Source organism: Symphalangus syndactylus, chromosome 10 (assembly GCF_028878055.3).
Source record: "Symphalangus syndactylus isolate Jambi chromosome 10, NHGRI_mSymSyn1-v2.1_pri, whole genome shotgun sequence".
Taxonomy (NCBI): domain Eukaryota; kingdom Metazoa; phylum Chordata; class Mammalia; order Primates; family Hylobatidae; genus Symphalangus; species Symphalangus syndactylus.
This window is the reverse complement of record NC_072432.2, coordinates 8,641,027-8,663,451: the sequence shown is the minus strand read 5'-3', so window position 1 is coordinate 8,663,451 and position 22,425 is coordinate 8,641,027. Positions and strand designations below refer to the sequence as shown.

Below are 22,425 nucleotides of genomic sequence, written 5' to 3'. Positions count from 1 at the left end.
TCCGAACATCAGAAGGAACAAACTTAACTGTAACACTCACCGCGAGGGTCCGCGGCTTCATTCTTGAAGTCAGTGAGACCAAGAACCCACCAATTCCGGACACAGTCTGGCGGGGATCCTCCTCGGCCTGGGTCTGGGGACACTGGGTCCTCGCTGTTCCAGAGCGTGGCTGTGACAGGTGCGATCTAACCTGTCTGGTCTGTGGCCTGGGAAACTCGGCCGCCTATCCCGCTGCTGCCCACGCAGAGACTGACGGGAAATACAGGTCCGTGGCCTGGGAGACTCCCGCCTACCCAGCTGCTGCCCAGGCAGAGGCTGCCAGGAAATACAGGTCCTTGGCCTGGGAGACTCAGCCGTCTACCCCGCTGCTGCCCACGCAGAGGCTGCCAGGAAATACAGGTCCTTGGCCTGGGAGACTCAGCCGCCTACCCCGGTGCTGCCCACGCAGAGGCTGCCGCGAAATACGGGTCCTTGGCCTGGGAGACTCAGCCGCCTACCCCGCTGCTGCCCAGGCAGAGGCTGCCGGGAAATACAGGTCCGTGGCCTGGGAGACTGCGCTGCCTACCCCGCTGCTGCCCACGCAGAGGCTGCCGGGAAATACAGGTCTGTGGCCTGGGAGACTCAGCCGCCTACCCCGCTGCTGCCCAGGCAGAGGCTGCCAGGAAATACAGGTCCGAGGCCTGGGAGACTCAGCCGCCTACCCCGCTGCTGCCCAGGCAGAGGCTGCAGGGAAATACAGGTCCGTGGCCTGGGAGACTGCGCCGCCTAACCCGCTGCTGCCCAGGCAGAGGCTGCCGGGAAATACAGGTCCATGGCCTGGGAGACTCAGCCGCCTACCCCGCTGCTGCCCAGGCAGAGGCTGTGGGGAAATACAGGTCCGTGGCCTGGGAGACTCAGCCGTCTACCCCGCTGCTGCCCACACAGAGGCTGCCGGGAAATACAGGTCCGTGCCCTGGGAGACTGCGCCGCCTACCCCGCTGCTGCCCACGCAGAGGCTGCCGGGAAATACAGGTACGTGGCCTGCGAGACTCAGCCGCCTACCCCGCTGCTGCCCACGCAGAGGCTGCTGGGAAATACAGGTCCGTGCCCTGGGAGACTGCGCCGCCTACCCCGCTGCTGCCCACGCAAAGGCTGCCGGGAAATACAGCAGTCCTCCTGAGCAGCTTCTGCATCTCACCACTTAATATCAACTCGCTCGTTCTTGCTTCCCAGGCCCCTGGCTTCATATTCTGAATTTTGTATCTGCTTCTAATACTTTTTTTTTTTTTTTTTTTTGAGACCGAGTTCCACTCTGTCACCCAAGCTGGAGTGCAATGGCACAATCCCGGCTCACTGCACTCTCCACCGCTTGGGCTCAAGCGATTCTCATGCCTCAGCCTCTGAGTAGCTGGAATTACAGATGCGTGCCACCACACCCAGTTAATTTTATTTTATTAGTAGACATGGGGTTTCTCCATGTTGGCCAGGCTGTCCTCAAACTCCTGACCTCTGGTAATCCACCCGCCTCGGCCTCCCAAAGTGCTGGGATTACAGGCGTGAGCCACTGTGTGTAGCCTGCTTCTAATACTTTTAAACTCCTTTGTGGGATCCAAGCACGTCAATTCCCCACGTGCTTCGTGTTTCTACTCTTCTCTTACTGAAGTATCTCCTGTGGTTTAAAACAAAAAGGATTCTCCCCCTGGGGCTCTCTCCTGTCACTGACACCACTCTGTCCCTACCCCGTGTCCAGTTATTCCTGGGGCATGTGAGAGCGCCTTCCAAAGGCCATATCCAACTCTCACGTGAATTTACTGCATATCAACCTTCAATCCTTGACCTTGGAAATAAACTTGGAATTAACTTGGATCTCATTTCCACTTAAAATAGCCCTGGTGCAGTAGCTCGTGCCTGTGATTCCAGCACTTTGGGAGACCGAGGCAGGAGGATTATTTGAGCCCAGGAGTTTGAACCAGGCTGGGCAACATGGTGAAACCCTGTCTCTACGAAAAAATAACAATTAAAAAAATTAGCCAGGCAAGGGGGCACGCACCTCTAGTCCCAGCTACTTGAGAGGCTGAGGTGAGGGGATCACCTGAGTCCAGAAAGTCAAAGCTACAGCCTGCTCTGTTCACACCACTGCATTCCAGGCAGGGCAATAGTGAAACCCTGTCTCAAAAACAAACAAACAAAAAAAAGATCAAAATATGCTAAGCCTTTTGCCATGAAATCCCAGCTGTAAACTTACTCTAAAAAAAATTAGAAAAAATTAATTAAATGCAAATGAGATTATTATTATATTTTAAAATATAAGACCTATAAAGGGAAGACATTGAAGACCAGGTCAAGCCTCTGTAAAATAAAAGTCGACTACATTTCCTATGCATAGAAAAACCTCTCTCAAAAGTTAGTAACTGAAAATTGAAGACATGCAGGATTCTGTCAGTGTGGAAAGAAGTAAATGATTTCAAGAATTGGCCCTAATAATAAACACAGAAAAAGAGATCTTAGAAAGCCATTAAGAACACCTGTAAGTACAATAATAGTCATAAGTAAGCCACGTTAAGTCTGTATTTGCATAAAACTGATAAGAAAATCAAATTATTTGGAAAATTTTATGTATGAAAAAGGAGCCAATGAGAAAAAACCAGATTGTCGTTTGTATCATCTGGCTGGTCACCTGTATTCACTGTACTAATTGAATATTTTATTTTACTTCACTCGAGTAGATAAACCCTAGATGAACTTAATAAACCAAGTGAAAGAAAAAAGAATGATGTATTTGATATATATCTTTAACAGAAATTACAGCTTTAAAATTATTTAAGTGTCCCTTTCTTCTACCTAAGTTTTCGTATCTCTTTTGGCTAATATACCCATATAATTAACTGCATATTTTGGTTTTCATTTAGACACAGAAATAAGGAGATAGAAGAAACTATTCTCTTTATGTACTTAATGCTTTATATATTTTTCTCATTTAATCTTTACAGTAATCTTTAATAAAATTATTTTACATATGAGGTATTTTAGTTTAGAAGTTAAATAACTTGCCCATATTTCCATTACAAAGAATGATTTTAATAAGAATTCAAATCCAACTCTCTGTGACACCTGGCTAGGGTCTTTCAGGTACCCCAGCAAATCATAAACTAGACTTTATTAAATACAGATGTTCTATGAGGGCACAGCAGCAGTTCTGCTACTGTTTGCTTCTACATCATTTCTAAATCTTTTCATTTTGAAATAATTTTAGGTATAGGGAAGAGTTAAAAATAATAGGACAGAGCAGCCGGGCGTGGTGGCGGGCGCCTGTAGTTCTAGCTGCTCGGGAGGCTGAGGCAGGAGAATGGCGTGAACCCGGGAGGCCGAGCTTGCAGTGAGCCGAGATTGTGACACTGCACTCCAGCCTGGGCAACAGAGCGAGACTCCGTCTGAAAAATAATAATAATAATAAAAATCAGAGGACAGAGCTGGTTATGCTGATACCCCAGGATTCCCTGATACTTACACTGACGTAACCAGGGTCCCTTTATCAAATCTGAGAAACTGACATTTCCACATGCCCCAAACTGCAGACTTGAGGATTTTATCCGTTTTTTCACTAACGTCCTTCTTATGTCTCAGAGACAAATCAAGGATCCCACATCCAAATCCGTCATCCCGTCTCTTCTGTCCTGTTCAATCTTTCCTCACTCTGTGAAGTCACCCTCCCCTTCCCTCACTCTGTGAAGTCACCATCCCTTCCCTCACTCTGTGAAGTCACCATCCCTTCCCTCACTCTGTGAAGTCACTGTCCTCTTCCCTCACTCTGTGAAGTCACCGTCCCCTTCCCTCACTCTGTGAAGTCACCGTCCCCTTCCCTCACTCTGTGAAGTCACCCTCCTCTTCCCTCACTCTGTGAAGTCACCCTCCCCTTCCCTCACTCTGTGAAGTCACCCTCCCCTTCCCTCACTCTGTGAAGTCACCCTCCCCTTCCCTCACTCTGTGAAGTCACCCTCCCCTTCCCTCACTCTGTGAAGTCACCCTCCCCTTCCCTCACTCTGTGAAGTCACCCTCCCCTTCCCTCACTCTGTGAAGTCACCCTCCCCTTCCCTCACTCTGTGAAGTCACTGCCCCCTTCCCTCACTCTGTGAAGTCACTGCCCCCTTTCCTCGCTCTGCTGAGTCACCCTCCCCTTCCCTCACTCTGCTGAGTCACCATTCTCCTGTCTTCATTCTGGGAAGTCACTGTCCACAGAGTCACCCAGTTCAGCTCACACTCCGGTCTCAGTATGGGGAGACTGAGCTCCACTCTCTGATGGAAGGCGTAGCAGGAGTGTGGGGCCCTGTGGAAACCATCCCAGTACTGTTTAAGTATTTGGAGGAGACGCTTGGGGCTATGGAAGTACCCAGCGCCTCCTTAAAGCTTTGCCATGAATTTATTATTCTTCAGGGTTTCTGGCCCATGGCATCATTACTGTGCAGGTCTGAAGGTGATTTTCCTTCATTCCTTCCACGTTTGTTATTTGGGATTCTTATTTGGAAGAAATTGGAATTGCTATTTGGAAGGAAGGCTTGTCTACTCTCCTCATTTATTTATTTCCTCAATCACTTATTTATATATTTACAAGACATTTTAACTTCTTAATGGTAAACTAACACACAGCCACACTTGAGTGGCAAGCTGGAGTGTATTATGTCCCATGCTCACATACTGGGGAATGCCAAGTGCATTTCTGCTCTCATATCACCATATTAATTTATTTTTGGTTGAACTACAGGTGTTTTCTTTCTACCTTTATCTCCTCTCTGAACTCTTGAGACAGAGCATTGATTTGGGACATTTGCAGCTCTCCTCTGGGGGTACATGGATGTGTGTGCTGTGTGCTGACTTAAGCTGAGGGGGCCCACCATATGATGGCATATGTAAGTAACTACTTACCTATGTGAAGCAGAACTTTCTTGATATAGTGCAAACAGAATACACTGCAGACAGAATCTGGAGGCTGATATAACACTATGTTCATCTTCCATAAGCTCTGTTATCAGTGGATGGCAAATAACAAGGTAATTTTTGAAGCCTGAGTATATAAAATACCTTATTCTAGAAGGAAAAAAAAGGGGAAGGAAAGAAAAAGCAAAGACAGACAAAACAAAGAAAAAATGGAAAGAAGAAAGGAAGGGAAGAGGGAGAAGAAGCTAGGGAGAGGGGAAGGGAGGGAAGGAGAAATGAAACAATTCTTCACTGTGTCTCTGCTTCATATGTTGGAATACCACATCAGAGCCTGCAGAAGGAAAGGGCTCTGTGACAAACACATAGCTGAGTGCCATGGAACCACACCTTCCCATCTCCCCAGCAGGACATTTGTTCACTTATTTTTGCATCTCCTTGTTGAGATGCCAACATTTCGTTCTACTTTAATTGTTTCTCAGTATGTTATGCTTCAGAATCGCCCTTCTCAGAGTTTTCTGAATCTCTATTGTTATGCTTGGACCAACCAATTTCCAAGCTCTGCAGGCCTCTGTAGTTTGCCGACCTGAGTGATTCGGAGGAAGATCATTGAGCCTCGCCTTCAGCGAAGCGCGCTGGCTTTAAGTGAGCAGACTTTGGGTTTGCACCTGGTGCCGTCCCTCTGTGCTGCTGAAAAGGTTATCCGTGTTTTCAAGAGTATTTTCCAGAGGCTCTAAGCCATTGTAAAACAAACAACCTAGGTGATTTTTAACAATTTACAAGAGTTAAGCTTAGGTGTAAATTGTTTCTTTGAAAAATACAAAATGTAGACATTGTCCAAACAAACTTTACCTTTAGGTAATTTATTAGAAAATGCATTTGGTAGGAGCCTTTCAGAAGATGCAGCAATTACTAAAAATAAATCCACCATAAACTATGCAAAGATCTATTTGACATTTGGTAATTACTTAATTTCCATAAAGGCAGAATTATTTTTAAAAAGACTAAAACTAGTGAATTATTTATGGATTCCCTAAATACAGTGTGAATATTTCTTTTGGCTTAATTTTTGAAAATGGGCATTCATATTTCTTTTGTGTGTTGGAGAGAACAGATAATATTCTGAAGAGCAGGTTGACTTCACCAAGTGAGGGAAGGAGACTCTGGTCTAGAAAATATATGAAAAAGGTTCGAGTCTGAAATGGAAACATCAGAATTCTAGGAGCAATAGAATTAAAAACTCATTGTAGGCCATGGATTTTTATTAGCTACCAAAACTTGCTTCCTTTTCTCATATTTAAACTCAATAAATTAGACACATTCAAATGAACGAAAATGTCCTAATAACCTGGTTTCAAACTCACTTTTTGAAAATACAAAGATAAAAGTTTAACTCTAAGCCCTACCACTTATATCAGCTTGTTTGGGGGCAAGCACTTACGTGACCTCAGACTGTTTCCTAATCTGAAAAACTGAGCTCATAGAAACCATCCCACAGAGTTGCTGTGAAAATTAAAATCTTTAAAATCTGTTAAAATAGTTTCCTTGTCAATATAGATACAGATGCATTCATTCGCTTATTCATGTATTCAACAGATGTTTATTGGGGCCTACATTGTCCTGGGCACTGTTCTACATGTGTGAGATACACCAATAAACAGCAGAGGGGAAATCTCCTGTCTTGTGGAGCTTGCATTCTGATGGGGGAGATAGTCAATAAATGATAGATATAAAAAGTAAATTATGTCATATGGCCTAAAGTGCTAAGTAACAGGGAAATGAGACTGGAGGGATGAAGCTGGTGCTGGAGCACAAGTTGTAACTTTAAACGTTAGACAAGGTGACCTTTAAACAAAAGCCTGAAGGAGCACAGAGAGTGAATCCTAAAGACATCCGGGCAAAGGACGTTTCCAGCAGAAGAATCCGCTCCAGCACAGCTCTGAGGCTGGAGTGAAACAGTGGAAGATAAGATAGAAGGTGTTGGGGACCGAATAACCAAGAGTGTTGCAGGACATGCACCCTGCCAGGCCAAGCTGCAGGCTCTGCAGGGTCCCAGAGTTTTATGACATGGTCCTTGACCTAAAGATAATCAAAATATAAATGAGGGGTACTTGCAATCATGTGTACGTGATTTCCTCAAATATACTGCACACTCTTTGAAGGCAAAAACTCAGTCTTCCCTATGGAATGGAGTTCCTTCCTAAAGCTCCTCAGGGACAGTGGAGTGAGAGAAATTCAGAAAGACTCGTAAGCCAAACTGCTGTCTTCTCAGGTAAAGATGAGCAATTTACCAGCCACCTGCTGGAGGGAAGGTCTCATTCAAAGCATCCCCAGATCATGGCAGATGGAAAGGGATATTTTTGCTGAAGGCCTTCTTCAGATCCCGACTGCTAATGATGCTTGGCTTTGTGTCTGCCTAGGGCTTTACCTGAGCAGCTGCGGGACATGCCAGTTAAGCTGCTTTAAGTTTTCCCCAAAAATCAGCACAATTGGTGTTCCAGGGGAAAAGCCCTAGGGAAGGGAGAGAGCAGTCATCTTGAAAGGCTTGGTGCTTTTTCTCTGCCCCCTCCTCAGACAGTGAGAAGAGAGCCTTCAAATCAGTGTCTCACAGGCAGCCCCACACAGCTCCAGCTATCTGTGCATCTTGCAAAAATAGAACAGCATCTTGTGGCTCCGGGATTTATTTCCAGAGTCTGCCTATTCCATTCTGGAGGTATAAATTGGGTTCTTTTCAGTCATGTTAAGACGAACTTAATTGCATAATTTATTCCACACAGACTTTTCTACCTTTAACAATTCTGGCCTTGTTGAAAGCAAAAACCAATTTTACCATGATTGAGCTAATATCGTTTTTGTGCAAACACAACCCCTTTATCAGAGAAGAGCAAAGTCATTATTTCTAATACACTTTCACAACGACCTGCAATGTAGGTGGGTGGTGAGTATTATTTTTCATAACAGCTGGGAAGGGTGCATCACAGCGCACCTGAGACTGGAGCTAGTTATTCTGACTCCGCGATAATTATTTTTTCCCTTTCCTCTCCTAATTGCTCTTCTTCCCTCCCTCTTTTCACCTTGCTATTTATAGAACAGAGTTAGTGCAACCAATGAGTATGTAACTTGACAGGTAACTGGTGGGCACAGCACACTCAACATGAATATAACCTAAGAATCCAGGGTTCCCTCCTCCTTCTCAGAGGCCCTGTAGCATTATGAAACAACTGAGCTATCAATTCAGATTCCGCAAATAAATGTCTTGGAGATGCTGCAATACAAAGCTCATGCACTGTATCAGCCAGATCGAACCATCATAGCAAAATAGCCTGAGTGGCTAAACAACAGGCATAAACTGAGTGACTTCAACAACAGATACTTATTTTTTCAAAGCCATGGAAGCTGGAAGTCCAACATCAATCAACGTTCCCACCCATTTGGTTAAAGTTTTCTGGTGTCTCTCTTTTTTTTTTTTTTTTTTTTTTTAAGACAGAGTCTCGCTCTGTCACCAGGCTAGAGTGCAGTGGCGTGATCTCGGCTCACTGCAACCTCCACCTCCTGGGTTCAAGTGATTCTTTTGCTGCAGCCTCCCAAGTAGCTGGGACTACAGGCGTGCACTACCACACCCAGCTGACTTTTTGTATTTTTAGTAGAGGCAGGGTTTCACCATGTTGGCCAGGATGGTCTTGAACTCCTGACCTCAGGTAATTCACCCCCCTCAGCCTCCCAAAGTGCTGGGATTACAGGCATGAGCCACCACACCCGGCCCTGGTGTCTCTTCTTTTAAGGGCACTAATTCCATCATGGAAGCCCAGCCTCATGGCCTCATGTAAACCTAGCTATCTCCCAAGGGATCCTGGAAGCAGAAATACATTATGCACTGGTATCAAGTCCTAGAAGGGACTCACTGTCCATCAGGTATGAATCCCAGGGGAGGACTCAAAACACCTTTCCAGTTTCTGCTAAGGCTTCTAGATCTAGCAGGTCTCTAAACACCTTTTCAGATGATGTTTAGAGTCAGATTCTCAGTTCTGTCAAGACTCAAAATGCCTCACCAGATCTGGGAGATGGCTGTACATAAACCCATTGCCCAGAGTATGAGTCAGGTAGGACAGAATATTCATGCAGCTCATCAGGCAAAGCACATTTATGATTCACACACAGGCATTAAGAATAATAGCAGCCTACAATCCATGGCTAGCTGTGCCCCTAAGCCTCAGGGGAGCCTCCCAGGGTGGATGCAGTAATGCTTACATGTGCCCCACTTGGACGGCAGCTGGGGGACCTGGCAGCAGATATCCATCTTCTTGTCCTGGGTTTTATACCCTGGGGAGTCGGGCTCACTGAGCCAAAGCAGCACTGGACATCCTGTTCTGGGAGAAAGGACAGAGCCCAGGCTGTTTCAGACAGTTCCTCCTCATCTCAGATGCTCATTCTCAGCACATGCCACAGTTATCCTGAGAACTACAAGCAGGGTCGGGGAGAGCTGGATTAGCAAAGGCCAACCAGGGGCCCATCCTCCTGCAGACCCATCTCCAAATACCATCCCATTGGGGGTTAAAGTTTCAATGTATGAATCTGAGAGACAGAATTCAGTCTACAGCACCCGCCTACTTACTTTAGGAAGAAAACATGGAGTTGTCGACTTTATTCGGTAGTGTCACATGTAGACATGGCTTCTCTGCCCTCCTGGGAATACTCTGCTCCTCTGGCAACGTGGTGCATGGCTCAATCCACCTCCTTCTCACCACTGCATCCCTACTGCTCAGTCCCTCCTTTTCATGAGTGGTTGGCCTGGACTTCTCTGTCATAGACACATTCGCTACTGCAAGTCCAGCCACAATGTTGAATGAGCTGAATTTCCATGCTGATAACTCCTCCAACAGCTTGACCTCAGTTCCTCGTTCTCTTCACCCCGTGTACATTTACTTGCTGTTGAACATGACTTCATCCACTGACTCTCATAGTCAAACACCAGATCGAAATTCACCTTTGCTGAAATGCCATGTTCTGGCCACACTTACCTGTCCTTCCAGCTTTGTGATGACCACACAGCTATTCATTTTTCCCGGAGGTGCCAGTCCATTTTCTACCCCATCCCTTTCTTTTAGTCCCCTTTATCTGAGCTCACTTTCCCAATCTAAGCAGGATTATGTGGCTTTTCAATTAAGACACTCTTGCTAATATTCTAAATTCCCTTGGCCTATTGTCCTCTCAGTGTATTTATTGGTCTTTTCAATGTATTTATTCAGTGGTCTCCAGCTTCAGCTATCTTCACTCCTGTTCTTATCGGAGGTTCTGCTTCCCTGAGAAAAAGTCAGTCATTCTATGAACAGTCTTTTACCTTCTGTCCTGCCCTCTATCAGCCAGACTTTGTACTCATAATCATTCTAGTCTGTTATCCTATTTATCACAGAAATAATTTTAAGACATTAATATCGGACCTGTTGCAGTGGCTCATGCCTGTAATCCCAGCACTTTGGGAGACCAAGGTGAGTGTATTGCATGAGTCCAGGAGTTCAGGACCAGCCCAGGCAACATGGCAAAACCCGATCTCCACAAAAAAATACAAAAAAAAAAAAAATAGTTGGATGTGGTGGGTGTGCCTGTGGTCCCAACTACTCAGGAGGCTGAGTGGAAGGATCACTTGAACCCAAGAGGTGGAGTTTGCAGTGAGCTATAATTGTTCCACTGCACTCCAGCCTGGGCAACAAAGTGAGATCCTGTCTCAGAAAAAAAAAAAAAAAAGAAAAATCAACATTACCCACACACCTTTAAATCCATGCCTCACTCTACCCTAAATCTCTGCATTTTTTCAAGTTTCCTATTGCATAGGAAACATAGGAATAGTAGGTAAAATCTACACATGGGCACTGTTTCCTCATTTCCAACGGAGTTTAAATAAGTTCTAATTTCTCCCACTTCACAATAAATAAAAGCCCCTCCTGACTTCATGCTTTCTATAGCCACTACCCAAGCTCCCTTCTTCTGCGCTTATCCAAATGCATTCCGAGCATCTTGCAAACTCACTTTCTCCATTTACTCACCGTGTGCTCACATGTCCATGCAGACAATTTGTGTGTCATGGCTATTGTCTTGACCACAAGATGCAAACTGCTCTTGCCAGAGTCAGCACCAAAGACCTCTCCATCGCCTTGGTGCCAGCTTCTAGCATTTTGTCTGGTGCTTAGTAAGTGTTTGATAAACATTTGCTGAATGAATGCACATACATTGCAGAAGAGGTCCAAGTATTAAGAACAGGATATCTTTTGTGAGTAAATTCAAATATTTTTCCTTAGAAAAAGATAGATTCATATACTTGTTCAGCAGGCAGTTTTTTGAATCACGTATTCAACACAGACTGACTGCGTGCTATGTGTCAATCTCTGGTTAGATACTAGAATCATAAAGTTAATAAAAATAGCCCCTGCTTAGAAAGACAATGTGCTGGGAGAGAGAAGCATGACAGTGGATAATACAGCAACAGTGTGCTTAATGCAGAAATGGATAGACACAAAAGGCGTCACGTATAACAGACACACACATGGAGATGCCGGGGATAGATAAAGAGAATGTAAGTGGTGAGAAGGGCTTCTAAAACAGGGAACTTCTAAAGAACCAAGTTTCTTGAGATAGTTATTCTACCTCCCCTCCAAAATATAGAAGATTTGGGAGTCCCTGGTCATATCCCAAATTGCTTGAGGGATTAGAGAACAAGCCCTCACAGACATCAAACTCTATCACGCCTTGTGTGTTCTGAACTAGTCAAATCTAATTTTTTTTATTTATTCTTTAGGTAAAACATGATAAAGGGGCCATTAACATTGGCCATTGAAAATCAAACCTATCCTCAAAGCACAGGTGCAGAGCGGTGCAGACCCCAAACTCTCTACATAGCCTTTTAGTTCCTTCCAATCAGCCATAATGTAACTGTGCTATATTCTGCAGTGATTTTCTTTTCCTTAAATTAAAAAAAAACTGCTGTGAAAATAAGAAAAATTCACCAAGGATGCCAACATTCATCATGATTGGGTTTGGCAACCAGTGTAAAGCTTGAAATATATTGGTTTAGCAATTTAATTACATCTAAATAAGCCATAAGGATTATTTTTGACATCTCAAATTTTCTTTTTTGTCATTCACACTTTGAATCGGATCTTAATCTCTCTCCTGAGTTTTGCAATGGATCATAGTATCTGAAATCTCGCAGGGGACACAAAAGTTACAGCAATCTTCACACAAATCATTTTAATTTTAATTTTAATTTTAAAAATAGACACAACTCTCAGGAAAAAAGAAAAGAGGTGCCATGGAATCAAATAGCACCAGGGCATCCCCACTGTTCCTGGGTGGTCATCTCTGACTTAGGGACGCTGTTCATCATTCATGTGAGCAACCCCGGGGCACCTTTTGTGTCTATAACAGAGAACCTCCCATCCATGAGCGTTCTGTGTTCCAAAGTGAAGGGTTTAATTTGAAGTGAGCTGTTAGCTCTTCTTCAGTCTCACAGCTTTCACTCAGGTGGGCATCAGAGCTTCAGTTGAAGCTGCGACCCTAGCTGGGAAATGCACTAGCATGTTGATGGGCAGGTGCCCAGAAGCCCAGATACAAGAAGGACTGCAGTCTTCAGGGGCACTTGTCTCCGGACAAGCAGCCGTGCCAGGAACCAAGCATTCAGTGGTCAGTGAGGAGGGGCCCAGTGGATGTCAACTGGTTTTTCAAATGAGCATTAAATGTGACAATACGTATAAAATATGCATATGTTAAACTCAATAAATGTTAGTTATCTTGCTGCTTTAATGCTTACTGACAATGTATAACTTACAAACACAGGGAAGTTGGAGCCTCCCCTTTGTCATGGAATTTGGGGCACCCCTGGTCTCCTGGTGGCTGTGGACATGCAAATACCCAGTTGTCCACGGACCTGTTGGCAAATGGATGCCCAGAGCAAGGCAGATATGCCTGGTGGGAAGGAGGAGTCCTGTGAAGAATAGAGCCAGCTAAACACAGCAGAGAAGCAACAGATGACAAAAGTCAACTGTCCAGAAGGCTGGCAGAACTGGGTTTGGGCCCATGCCACACAATCCAGACATGACTGGAGCATCCTTTGAAGGGAGTCAAGTCTTTAGGCGAAAGTGTGAGCCTAGGAGCTGGTGAATTTGCATCCAGAGAGGGTGGGAACTTGGGATATATGGAGACACCCCCATTTCTACACATCTCAATGTAGTTAATTCAAGATTGAAAAAGTAAGAATGAAGTATATCTGATTTTCCAGTAAAAAAACCATCATAGCATGTCATCTGAAACTGCTGCTACTACAGAGAGATTAGCAGGATCTCAAAATTAGTTAAGATTGGTAGAGGTCTCTTTACTGACGACCACAAAGCTATTTAAACATTGGTGGAGGGTCTCTTTACTGACGACCACAAAGCCATTTAAATACATATGTTCATGACATACAGAAAGGTTATTTGGAACTGGTTTCAGGTGAAGGACGGCTTTTTACCTAACAGTTTAGACTCAATATTATCACCTCGTTCCCTTTTCTCTCTCTTTCCCAGTCTTCCTCCATCTCTTTTCCCATTTTCTCTGTATTTTTCTTTCTTTCTCAGTACTCTGTCTCATAAAATTGTTCAATACTTTTCCTGGATTATTTAAGAAGTTAATAAAAACTCTCTGTCTTCCCTTTATTTATTCAAACCCTTTTATTAAATCGTTGAAGGAAATAAAAAGAAAACTGACAATAATAAAAATTGAACATGGTAAAGTTTGCTGTTGGCTAAAAACAAGCAGAAGAATCAAATTTCAAAACAATTTTAAAGCTTCCCAGGTTACCTGAAGGAAAATAGGTCTGCCTCTTCAAAAATTATGGTTGCACAGAGCATCCATGATGCAGAAGCTCTAATCAGTAAAACTCGATATGGGCAAAAAGTGAATCAATGAATTCAACCTTTGACAAATATTTAAATGGAAAAAATAAAACAATAATTTCATAAAAACATGTTTTCTAAAATGGTACACAAAGCTTAGAAGTGAATTAAATTGCCTTGATGGAATTCATTTTCTCTATGCAAATTTGTCAGTCTTGCCAAAAATTTGACTAAAATGTGTTTACATGGAATGTTTGTGAGTACAGAAACCCTGAGAAGTTATAGTCACACGAATTGCAATACTTTTCTCTTCTTGCACTATACACACACACATACAAACACACACACACACAGGTTATTTTGTTAAAATGGAATTAAATCAATGAGGGTGACACAACATCTCCTTTGCATTTCAAGTAAGGGACTTCTCCCCATTAATGATGGACTAGTATTGTAGGCTAAATTGTGTCTTCTCAACATTTATATTTTGAAGCTGTAACCCCCAGTATCTCCAAACGTGAGTGTCTTTGGAGATAGGGTCTTTAAAGATGTAATTAAGTTAAAATAAGGCTGATGGTGTGGGCCCTAATCCAGTTTGACTAGTGTCAAATGTGGACATTCAGAGACACCAGAGCACATGCAAAAAGACGGTGCTGTGAGAACAGTGAGAAGGTGACCTGTACAAGCCACGGAGAGGGACCTCAGAAGAAGTCAAACCATCAACACCTTCATCTTGGACTTCCAACCTCCAGAGCTGTGATCAAATAAACGTCTGTTGTTTAAGCTGCCTAACTGATGGGTTTTTGTTATGGCAGCCTTAGCAAACTCATACAATTAGGTAATGTTTGCCAAGTCTCTCACCCAGACAACTGAATAAAGAGAATAAAATATATTTAATGTGTTTGAAATCACTGGAGAGATAACAAGGCAATGAAGATACAATCCAGAAGAATGTAAAATCCATACTTATAAACCTGACATTTGAGTACATTTTCCTCCAAGGAGTTCCTCTGATTCTCAAAAGGGGGACTGAGAAGCTTACAAGCTGAGCGAAGCTTTTGGCAACCTTATTAGGGAAGGAGAGCAAATATCAGAGTCTAGTGTCTGCCAACAGGAAGAACCCTAAAAGACTAAACCCTAGAAATAAAGATAAGCCAGAAAGACGTCAGCACTCACAGGAGCCCAAGTTCAGTTTAAAATCCTATGAGTTCCATAAATGGACTAGGTTGTTGCAGGAATTCTACAGCTCCTGGCCACTGCCAAAAGCAATGTGCGTTCTCTTTGAAGAAAGGAAATAATACCTTAGGCATTTAATTAGATGTAAAGTTTTTTCATATACAATGTCTAGCACTCAATCAAAAACAATAGAGCACATAAGAAAAAAAATGTAAAACAATGGACAATGGAAACAGGGATTTAGACGGTGTTATCAGATATGATTTACATACTTAATAAACTTTTTTTAAAGAGTTAAGGAACTGGAAACTATAAAGAAAGAACCAAATGGAAATTCTAGAACAAGATACAATAACCAAAATTAAGAACTCACGGCCAGGCGTGGTGGCTCATGCCTGTAATTCCAGCACTTTGGGAGACTGAGGCAGATAGATCATGAGGTCAAGAGATCAAGACTATCCTGGCCAACATTGTGAAACCCCATCTCTATTAAAAACACAAAAAATTAGCTGGGTGTGGTGGTACATGCCTATAGTCCCAGCTACTTGGGAGGCTGAGGCAGGGGAATAGCTTGAACCAGGGAGTCGTATGTTGCAGTGAGCCGAGATTGCACCACTGCACTCCAGCCTGGTGACAGAGCAAGACTCCATCTAAAAAAAAAAAAAAAAAAAAAAGAACTCACTGGGTAAATTGAACAGCAGCTTAGATCCAGATGGAAAGAGAATTCATGAGCTGAAAGGTAGGTCAAGAAAAAATATTACTCAGAATGATGCATAAAGGGACAAAGGGTATTGCTTAAATCCCAGAAGAGAAGGAGAGCAAAAGAAAGACACAATTTTCTGAAAATTTTCCAAAGCAGATAGAGAACATTAAGCCACAGTGTCAGAATCAACTCCAACTAATTAAGTTAAAGAAATAAACATAATTAAGTACAGAAGCCCCCACCTTAACCCCCCAGAGTTGTTTGTCTGAAGGTTGGGAGGCTGGAACATTTGTCTGCTGTCTTTTCTTCTCCATTGATTAAGGATTCACCTAGGAAGTTGTATTAGGGTTCTCCAGAGAAACAGAACCAATAGGCTAGAGACAGAGATTTCTAAGAATCAGTTCATGCCATTATACTGGCCAAGAAGTCCCACAATCTGCTGTCTGTGAGTTACAGAACCATGAAAGTTGGTGGTGCAGTTCCAGTCCAAGCCCAAAGGCCCGAGAACCGAAGAGGGAGGGCCCAGCTCAAGCACAGAGAGGGAGAACTCTCCCTTCTGCCACCTTTTTGTTCTATTTGGGTCCTCAATGGACTAGATGACATCCATCCACGTGAGTGAGGGGGTCTTCTTTACTCAGTGAACTGATCTAAATACTGGTCTTTTCTGGAAACACCAGACACACCCAGAAATAACGTTTTGCCAGGTATCTGGGCATCCTGTAGCTCAGTCAAGTGGGCACATTAAATGTAACCATCAAAGAATTAGATTCCCTCTGAGTTCCTGTCTGTACTAATGTGCTCTGGTAACATTGGAGAAGAGGCTGGAGCAGAAAGGAAAGCTGTAGCACATGTTAGAGGTGGGGTAAGGTTCCTCCAGTTGGGTGCATGTAGGGCTGTGTGCTACTCACATGCCTTAATTAAAATCACATGTGGCTGGGTGCGGTGGCTCATGCCTGTAATCCCAGCACTTTGGGAGGCTGAGGCAGGTGGATCACCTGAGGTCAGGAGTTCGAGACAAGCCTGGCCAACATGGCAAAACCCTGTCTCTATTAAAAATAAAAAAAAAATTAGCCAGGCGTGGTGGCAGTCACCTGTAATCTCAGCTACTCAGAGACTGAGGTAGGAGAATCACTTGAACCAGGAGGTGGAGGCTGCAGTGAACCGAGATTGTACCACTGCACTCCAGCCTGGGCAACAGTGCGAGATTCCATCCCAAAAAAAAAAAGTAAGCTGAGGAGGCATGACGGGAGAGGAACAGAGGTGTCTGCTACATACCTCATTAAATAAAATACTTATTTTAAAAATGAACAAATAAGGCCTTGTAACATCATTTTGGACCTCCGTGTAGTCGCCTTGTCACAAAGGTATGGCCTCCATTGCTTCGGATAACAGATTTCTAATAATCAATAATAACAATACAGTTGTTATTGCAATGAGAGTGCTGTTTTGGATATGTGTCTAAGCATTCTAGATAGGACCAGCAAACTTGAGGAAAGTAAGTTTGATTGATTCTCTTCATCATGAGCGATGCTGCCCCCACAGGAGCTAAATGTGTCAATCGAGCCGTGCTAATCAGCCTCAGAGAATGCCCACTGAGCTGCGTGGAACATTTTGGAGAACAGATGAAGGCTTCGTCCTTGCCCACTGGGAGCTTATGATCTGCAGCTTAAATTATTCCCGTTTGTTTGGCTACTCACTGTTTCTCTGACTTTTGCCAAATTCATCTACACGTGAAGTGAATTTGAAAAATGGAGCATCCAGCGATTTCCAAACAGCTCGGGGAAAAATCCTGAGCGGGAAACGATGGACCAGGTGCCATTGCTGAACCCGCTGTAGCAACCTGCTGTGGACGGCAACACAGTCAAGCCCAGATTCCCGCCCATCAAAAGGCAAGCAGGTGCTCACAGCCACCTGTGCTTTTTCTTTCTTTTTTCCTTCCGATAATGTAGCCAGCCAAAGTAACTTTAAATTAGTAATGAAATCAAAAGGTTGGCAACCAAGCACCTCCTAATAGGGATGTCTCTCTGAGTCTGCCATCATTTGCACTTGCCCCAAGTTCCACACACCCTACTTTGAAATGCTAGTTCATACGAATGTCACATCTACAAAGAGAAAAATTCAGGAAAGTGAGCTATTTTTGGAGTAAATTTTGCTCAAGAGAAAGGTTATCATATAAAGTCTGCCAGTATCAAAGGCAAGATTCGTGTAGACTTGGCTCTGCTTTGCGGCTGGTGGTACCAGTTACGAGGACGTCCTACTTCTATGAAGCCTTTTTTCCTTCCTTGCTTCCTGTATCTTGCTTGCAGGCATTCATCTTACTGTGCCGAGTGCCCCAATGCTTAGCCTGCAGGAAATTCTTTCTATATTATAAACTATTTCAGTCACCAAAAAAAATAGGGCAACCTAATAAACACACAATCTGGTGTTTAAAACATCAGTAATGTTTTAAAATCATTAAAACAATATTTTGCATCATCACCCATTCTTATTAAAGACATAAGTCAGTGTAGTTACAATTCAAATCTCCCATATATATCTCCCCGATTCTTTCATTTGATCCTTCCTCAAAGATATGTATTGTCATGGCTTTGGTATTTCATTAGCTCCACCAATGCACTGAGGTTTTTACCGTGTATGAAAGTACATATCTCTGAATAGTAAATTAAACTCTACATATGGCGTAATACTAAAAATGTAATTTTATGTCTTGTATTTTTCATTCAACATTTACTGTGATTTATCCATATTAATATGTTAAACTCTCATTCACTCATTTTAACTACTGAAAAAAAAATCCATCATATAAAAATGCCAAAATGGAGGTACCCATTCTGCTGCCCAAGGATGCTTGAGCTACTCCCAACACCTCTCCATGACAAGGAGGGCTACAGCAAATGTTCTTCCGTGCATCTCATCGTGCACATGCATGAGAGTTTTTCCAGGGAACATAGCATATCTAGAAGTGCAATTTGGGGTCATGAAGTGTGCACCTTCTCTGTTTAAATATTGCCAAATTGATCGCCAAAGAAGTGGTATGATCTCATGGTAAGCTCTTGATAAATATTTGTTAGGCAGACCTAATGTATCCCAGGAAAGCAAACACCTCCACCTCCAGCCTGGCTAGGTCATATCTGGGGCAGGTAGCAATCAAAACTTCATCAATAATCTTTGCAGCAGACCTCTGCCCACAAAAGAAGACCCTGACATGAAGCTAGAAAATACTTAAGATTTTGTGTGATGGAGTATTTAATCCCAGCTTACCTGATACGGCAGACAAGTGATTAACTAGCTGATGTATATCAAAAACTAATCTATCTGAAAGTCAGCTCACTGTGTTACATAATTGGGCTGCATTCTGTAACGTTTAATTAGATTGTCGCTGGCCAGCCCCTAGAGTTTTATTAATTTAATGGCATTGAAATTAGATGGTCCTAGTCTTGTTGTGAAAACACTTCTGCCTGTCTTTGAGCAAGAGCATCTACACTCTTGAGTGCTGCCCAGGGAGACCAGCCTTGCCACCCAGACCTCCCAGGACGAGAACCCTCACCCCAAGAGGAAGCCACCTGGGAATGATGGGCAGATGCCCAGAGGGAGTGAGGAAGAGGTGTCACCCTGACACCTTACAATCAGGTGCAGAAGCCTGCGACACAGCAGACCGGGGCTACCTTCTGCAGTAAACGTGAGCCCCACACTTGCTACTGTCCATGCAGCCTAGAGCAGCGTGGGTCACCTCTCCTGGCCTCCGTGTCCTCATCTGTAAAAGGGGGATCGTAATAATGCCTACTTCATGGGTGCATTGTGAGAACCAAAGGAGTCAATGCTTACAACAGTGCCTGGCGTGTGGCAAGCGCTACCCCAGCGTCTGCTCTGACCATCCCTTTGTGTTACCGGGAAGGTGAGGTGTTTGAAAAGCAGCACGTTCTTATACCGCAGGTGTGGAATTAGAAGTGCGTGGAGCAGATCAAAGCAAAGCTTCCCCACACTACGTTTTACTCAGGTAGAGGAAGGACAGGGAACCCCCAGTGCCCCCGCCCCCCCTCCGTCTCTCCAACAGTCAGGCAGAAACATCCACCCACTTGGTGAGGTCCCCCTAGAGCTTCGGGCTTCACAGATGCATTTCCCTGTGACCCATCGCCCCCTAACATTGGCCATACCTTTCTTGGCTCCTGGCTACATAAGAAGTTACACTTGTTCAGAGCTTTGCAAACATGAAAACCCTTTTTATATGTTTTATGCTTTGTGCTTGATCTTTTTCATCTACGATGTTACAGTGTTACAATCCATTTCAGATCTTTATAGGGAGGCTCAATAAGAATTGTCTGTGGCGTTTCTAAACAGTCTTATTTCCCATTTCTACCTCTGCCTTCTGGAAGAATGGCTTTTTTTTTTTTTTTTTTTTTTTTTTTGAGACAGGGTCTCACTCTGTTGCTCAGGCTGGAGTGCAGTGGAACAATCACAGCTCACTGCAGCCTCAACCTGCCAGGCCCATTCCATGCTCCCACCTCAGCTTCTCAAAAAGATGGGACTGCAGGCATGCGCCACCATGCCTGGCTAATTTTTTTTTGTATGTTTTTTGTTGTTGTTGTTGTTGTAGAGATGGGATCTTGCTATGTTGCCCAGGCTGGTCTTGAACTCCTGGGCTCAAGAGATCCACTGGCCTCCCAAAGTGCTGGGATTACAGGCATGAGCCACTTCCCCTGGTCTAGAGGAATGACATTTTGAGGGGAGAGTCAGGGTGCCCCTAATAGCTCAAATGACCTCTTTAGTCTTCAGCCTTCCAGTGTGGAGAATGGGATAAGGAATCTCAACAGCTTGGCATGAGCATCAAGATATTCATGACTATCAAGACCACATGAGCCTTTTGTGTGGTAGGTGTCCCCCACCCACGTCATATGCTTGCTGCCTCCTGTCTTGCAGGCTTCTTACCTCTCCAAATCCCCTTCTAGGCAGCAAAATCGCCTGAACAGCCACGGAGCGCAGCCTCACCTTTGCCATGCTGAAAAACCGCTGCAGATACAAATTTGTTCTTCTCTTTCTTCCTTTCTCTCTCTGTATTAGTCCATACTTGCATTGCTAGTAAAAAAAAAAAAAAAAAAAAATACCTGAAACTGGGTAGTTTATAAAGAAAAGAGGTTTCATTGGCTGATGGTTCCCAAGCTATACAGGAAGCACGGCAGCCTCTGCTTCTGGGGAGGCCTCAGGGAGCTTTATCCCCTGGCAGAAGGCAAAGCTGGAGCAGGAGTCTGTCATGGCAGGAGCAGGACCCAGAGAGAGCGAGGGGGACGTCTTACATTTTTCAGCAGCCAGATCTCGTCATAACTCACCATCAGAATAGTGCCATGGGGATGGTGCTAAACCGTTCATGCAGGACCCACTCTCCGATCCAATCACCTCCCACCAGGCCCCACCTCCAACACTGGAATTACAGTTCAACTGAGATTTGGGTGGGGAAAAGATCCACACCATATCACTTCCCCTCCCTCCTTCCACAAATAAGAAATGTTTATTACTTACTTACTTATTTACTTTTGTTTTAGATTCAGCGAGTCCACGTGCAGCTTTTTTACACGAGTATATTGCGTGACGCTGAGGTTTGGGCTCAGGTGAAACCCTTCTCCAAATAGTGAACATAGCAATAGATTGTTTTCGACCCTTGTCTCCCTCCCTCTTTTAGAGTTCACAATATCTATTGTTCCCAGCTTTATGCTCACGTGTGTCCAATGTTAGCACCTGTAACGTGTCTCTCTGAGTTGCCAAGCTGAGGACACAGGGTGCCGAGGCCACTCCATGTGCCGGCCTCAGGCCTGACCTCTGCAGCATATGGAGGAAGAGCGGGTTTGAAGGATGCTGGGGACTCCTGTGGCTCTGTTCTGGACGCTAAGGGGGTGTGTGTCTGAGGGGGCCGAGAAGGAGGGACTTGGGGAACAGCTCCATGGAGCGAGTCTGTTTAGAAAGAGACCTCTCTTGGCTGGGTGCAGTGGCTCACACCTGTAATCTTAGCACTTTGGGAGGCAGAGGTGGGCGGATTGCCTGAGCTCAGGAGTTCAAGACCAACATGGTGAAACCCCATCCCTACTAAAATACAAAAAAAATAGCTGAGTGTGGTGGTGCATGCCTGTGGTCCCAGCTACTCGGGAGGCTGAGAGAGGAGATCTCAATTGCTTGAATTGCTTGAACCCGGGAGGCGGAGGTTGCAGTGAGCCGAGATCATGCCACTGTACTCCAGCCGGGGCAACAGAGCGAGACTCTGTCTCAAAAAAAAAAAGCAAGAAAGAAAAAGACCTCCCTCCACACCGCATACTTCTCAGGGGGCAGCGTGGATGACAGAGACATCATCCTTGGATCTCCAGGGCACACACCCCATCGTCTGTTCCTAAGATGCTCCTGTCACCCTTTCACTGCATTCGCCGTTGGGTGGGAGCAATCACACCTCTAACGTGGTTGCAGGTGTCACCTGCATCTCAAGCACATCCTCACTCCTGGCATCTCTTTCTGTGTTTAAGTTTCCTCCAGGAATGTGGAGGAAATTGACTGACTTTCTCGCTTCCTAATTTTCTCAGCTGGACATGTTACCGCGTGTCACACAGGGGAGTGGTCATGAGTCATGCTCACGAAGGGCCTACGATGGAAGGAACCCTTTTCATATGCATGTCTCATCTCTCACTCTTTCAGGTTCCTTGTGAGAGACTTGATATAGAAAGAATAGATATAAATATTCTTGAGGGCTCTGATATTGCCAAATACTGATCTATCGCTCTGTTAATGGTACCAGGG

At 44.3% G+C, this 22,425-nt stretch overlaps 1 protein-coding gene across 1 annotated transcript; it reads left to right on the top strand.

Moving 5' to 3' along the window:
• Nucleotides 1-583: 583 nt before the first annotated feature.
• LOC134731615 (uncharacterized) lies at nucleotides 584-21,313 on the top strand. The gene is made up of 2 exons (XM_063611049.1): nucleotides 584-1,011; nucleotides 21,189-21,313. The coding sequence occupies exons 1-2, from the start codon at nucleotides 812-814 to the stop codon at nucleotides 21,256-21,258; spliced, it is 270 nt and encodes an 89-aa protein (XP_063467119.1). The 5' UTR covers nucleotides 584-811; the 3' UTR covers nucleotides 21,259-21,313.
• The last annotated feature ends 1,112 nt before the right edge of the window (nucleotides 21,314-22,425 follow it).

Bases quoted from the DNA above. Each gene is read 5' to 3' on its own strand.
- LOC134731615 (XM_063611049.1), top strand. From the start codon at position 812: ATGGCCTGGGAGACTCAGCCGCCTACCCCGCTGCTGCCCAGGCAGAGG. The intron at 1,012-21,188 runs GTACGTGGCCTG...CTTTTGTTTTAG, and splicing joins GAGGCTGCCGGGAAATACAG to ATTCAGCGAGTCCACGTGCA.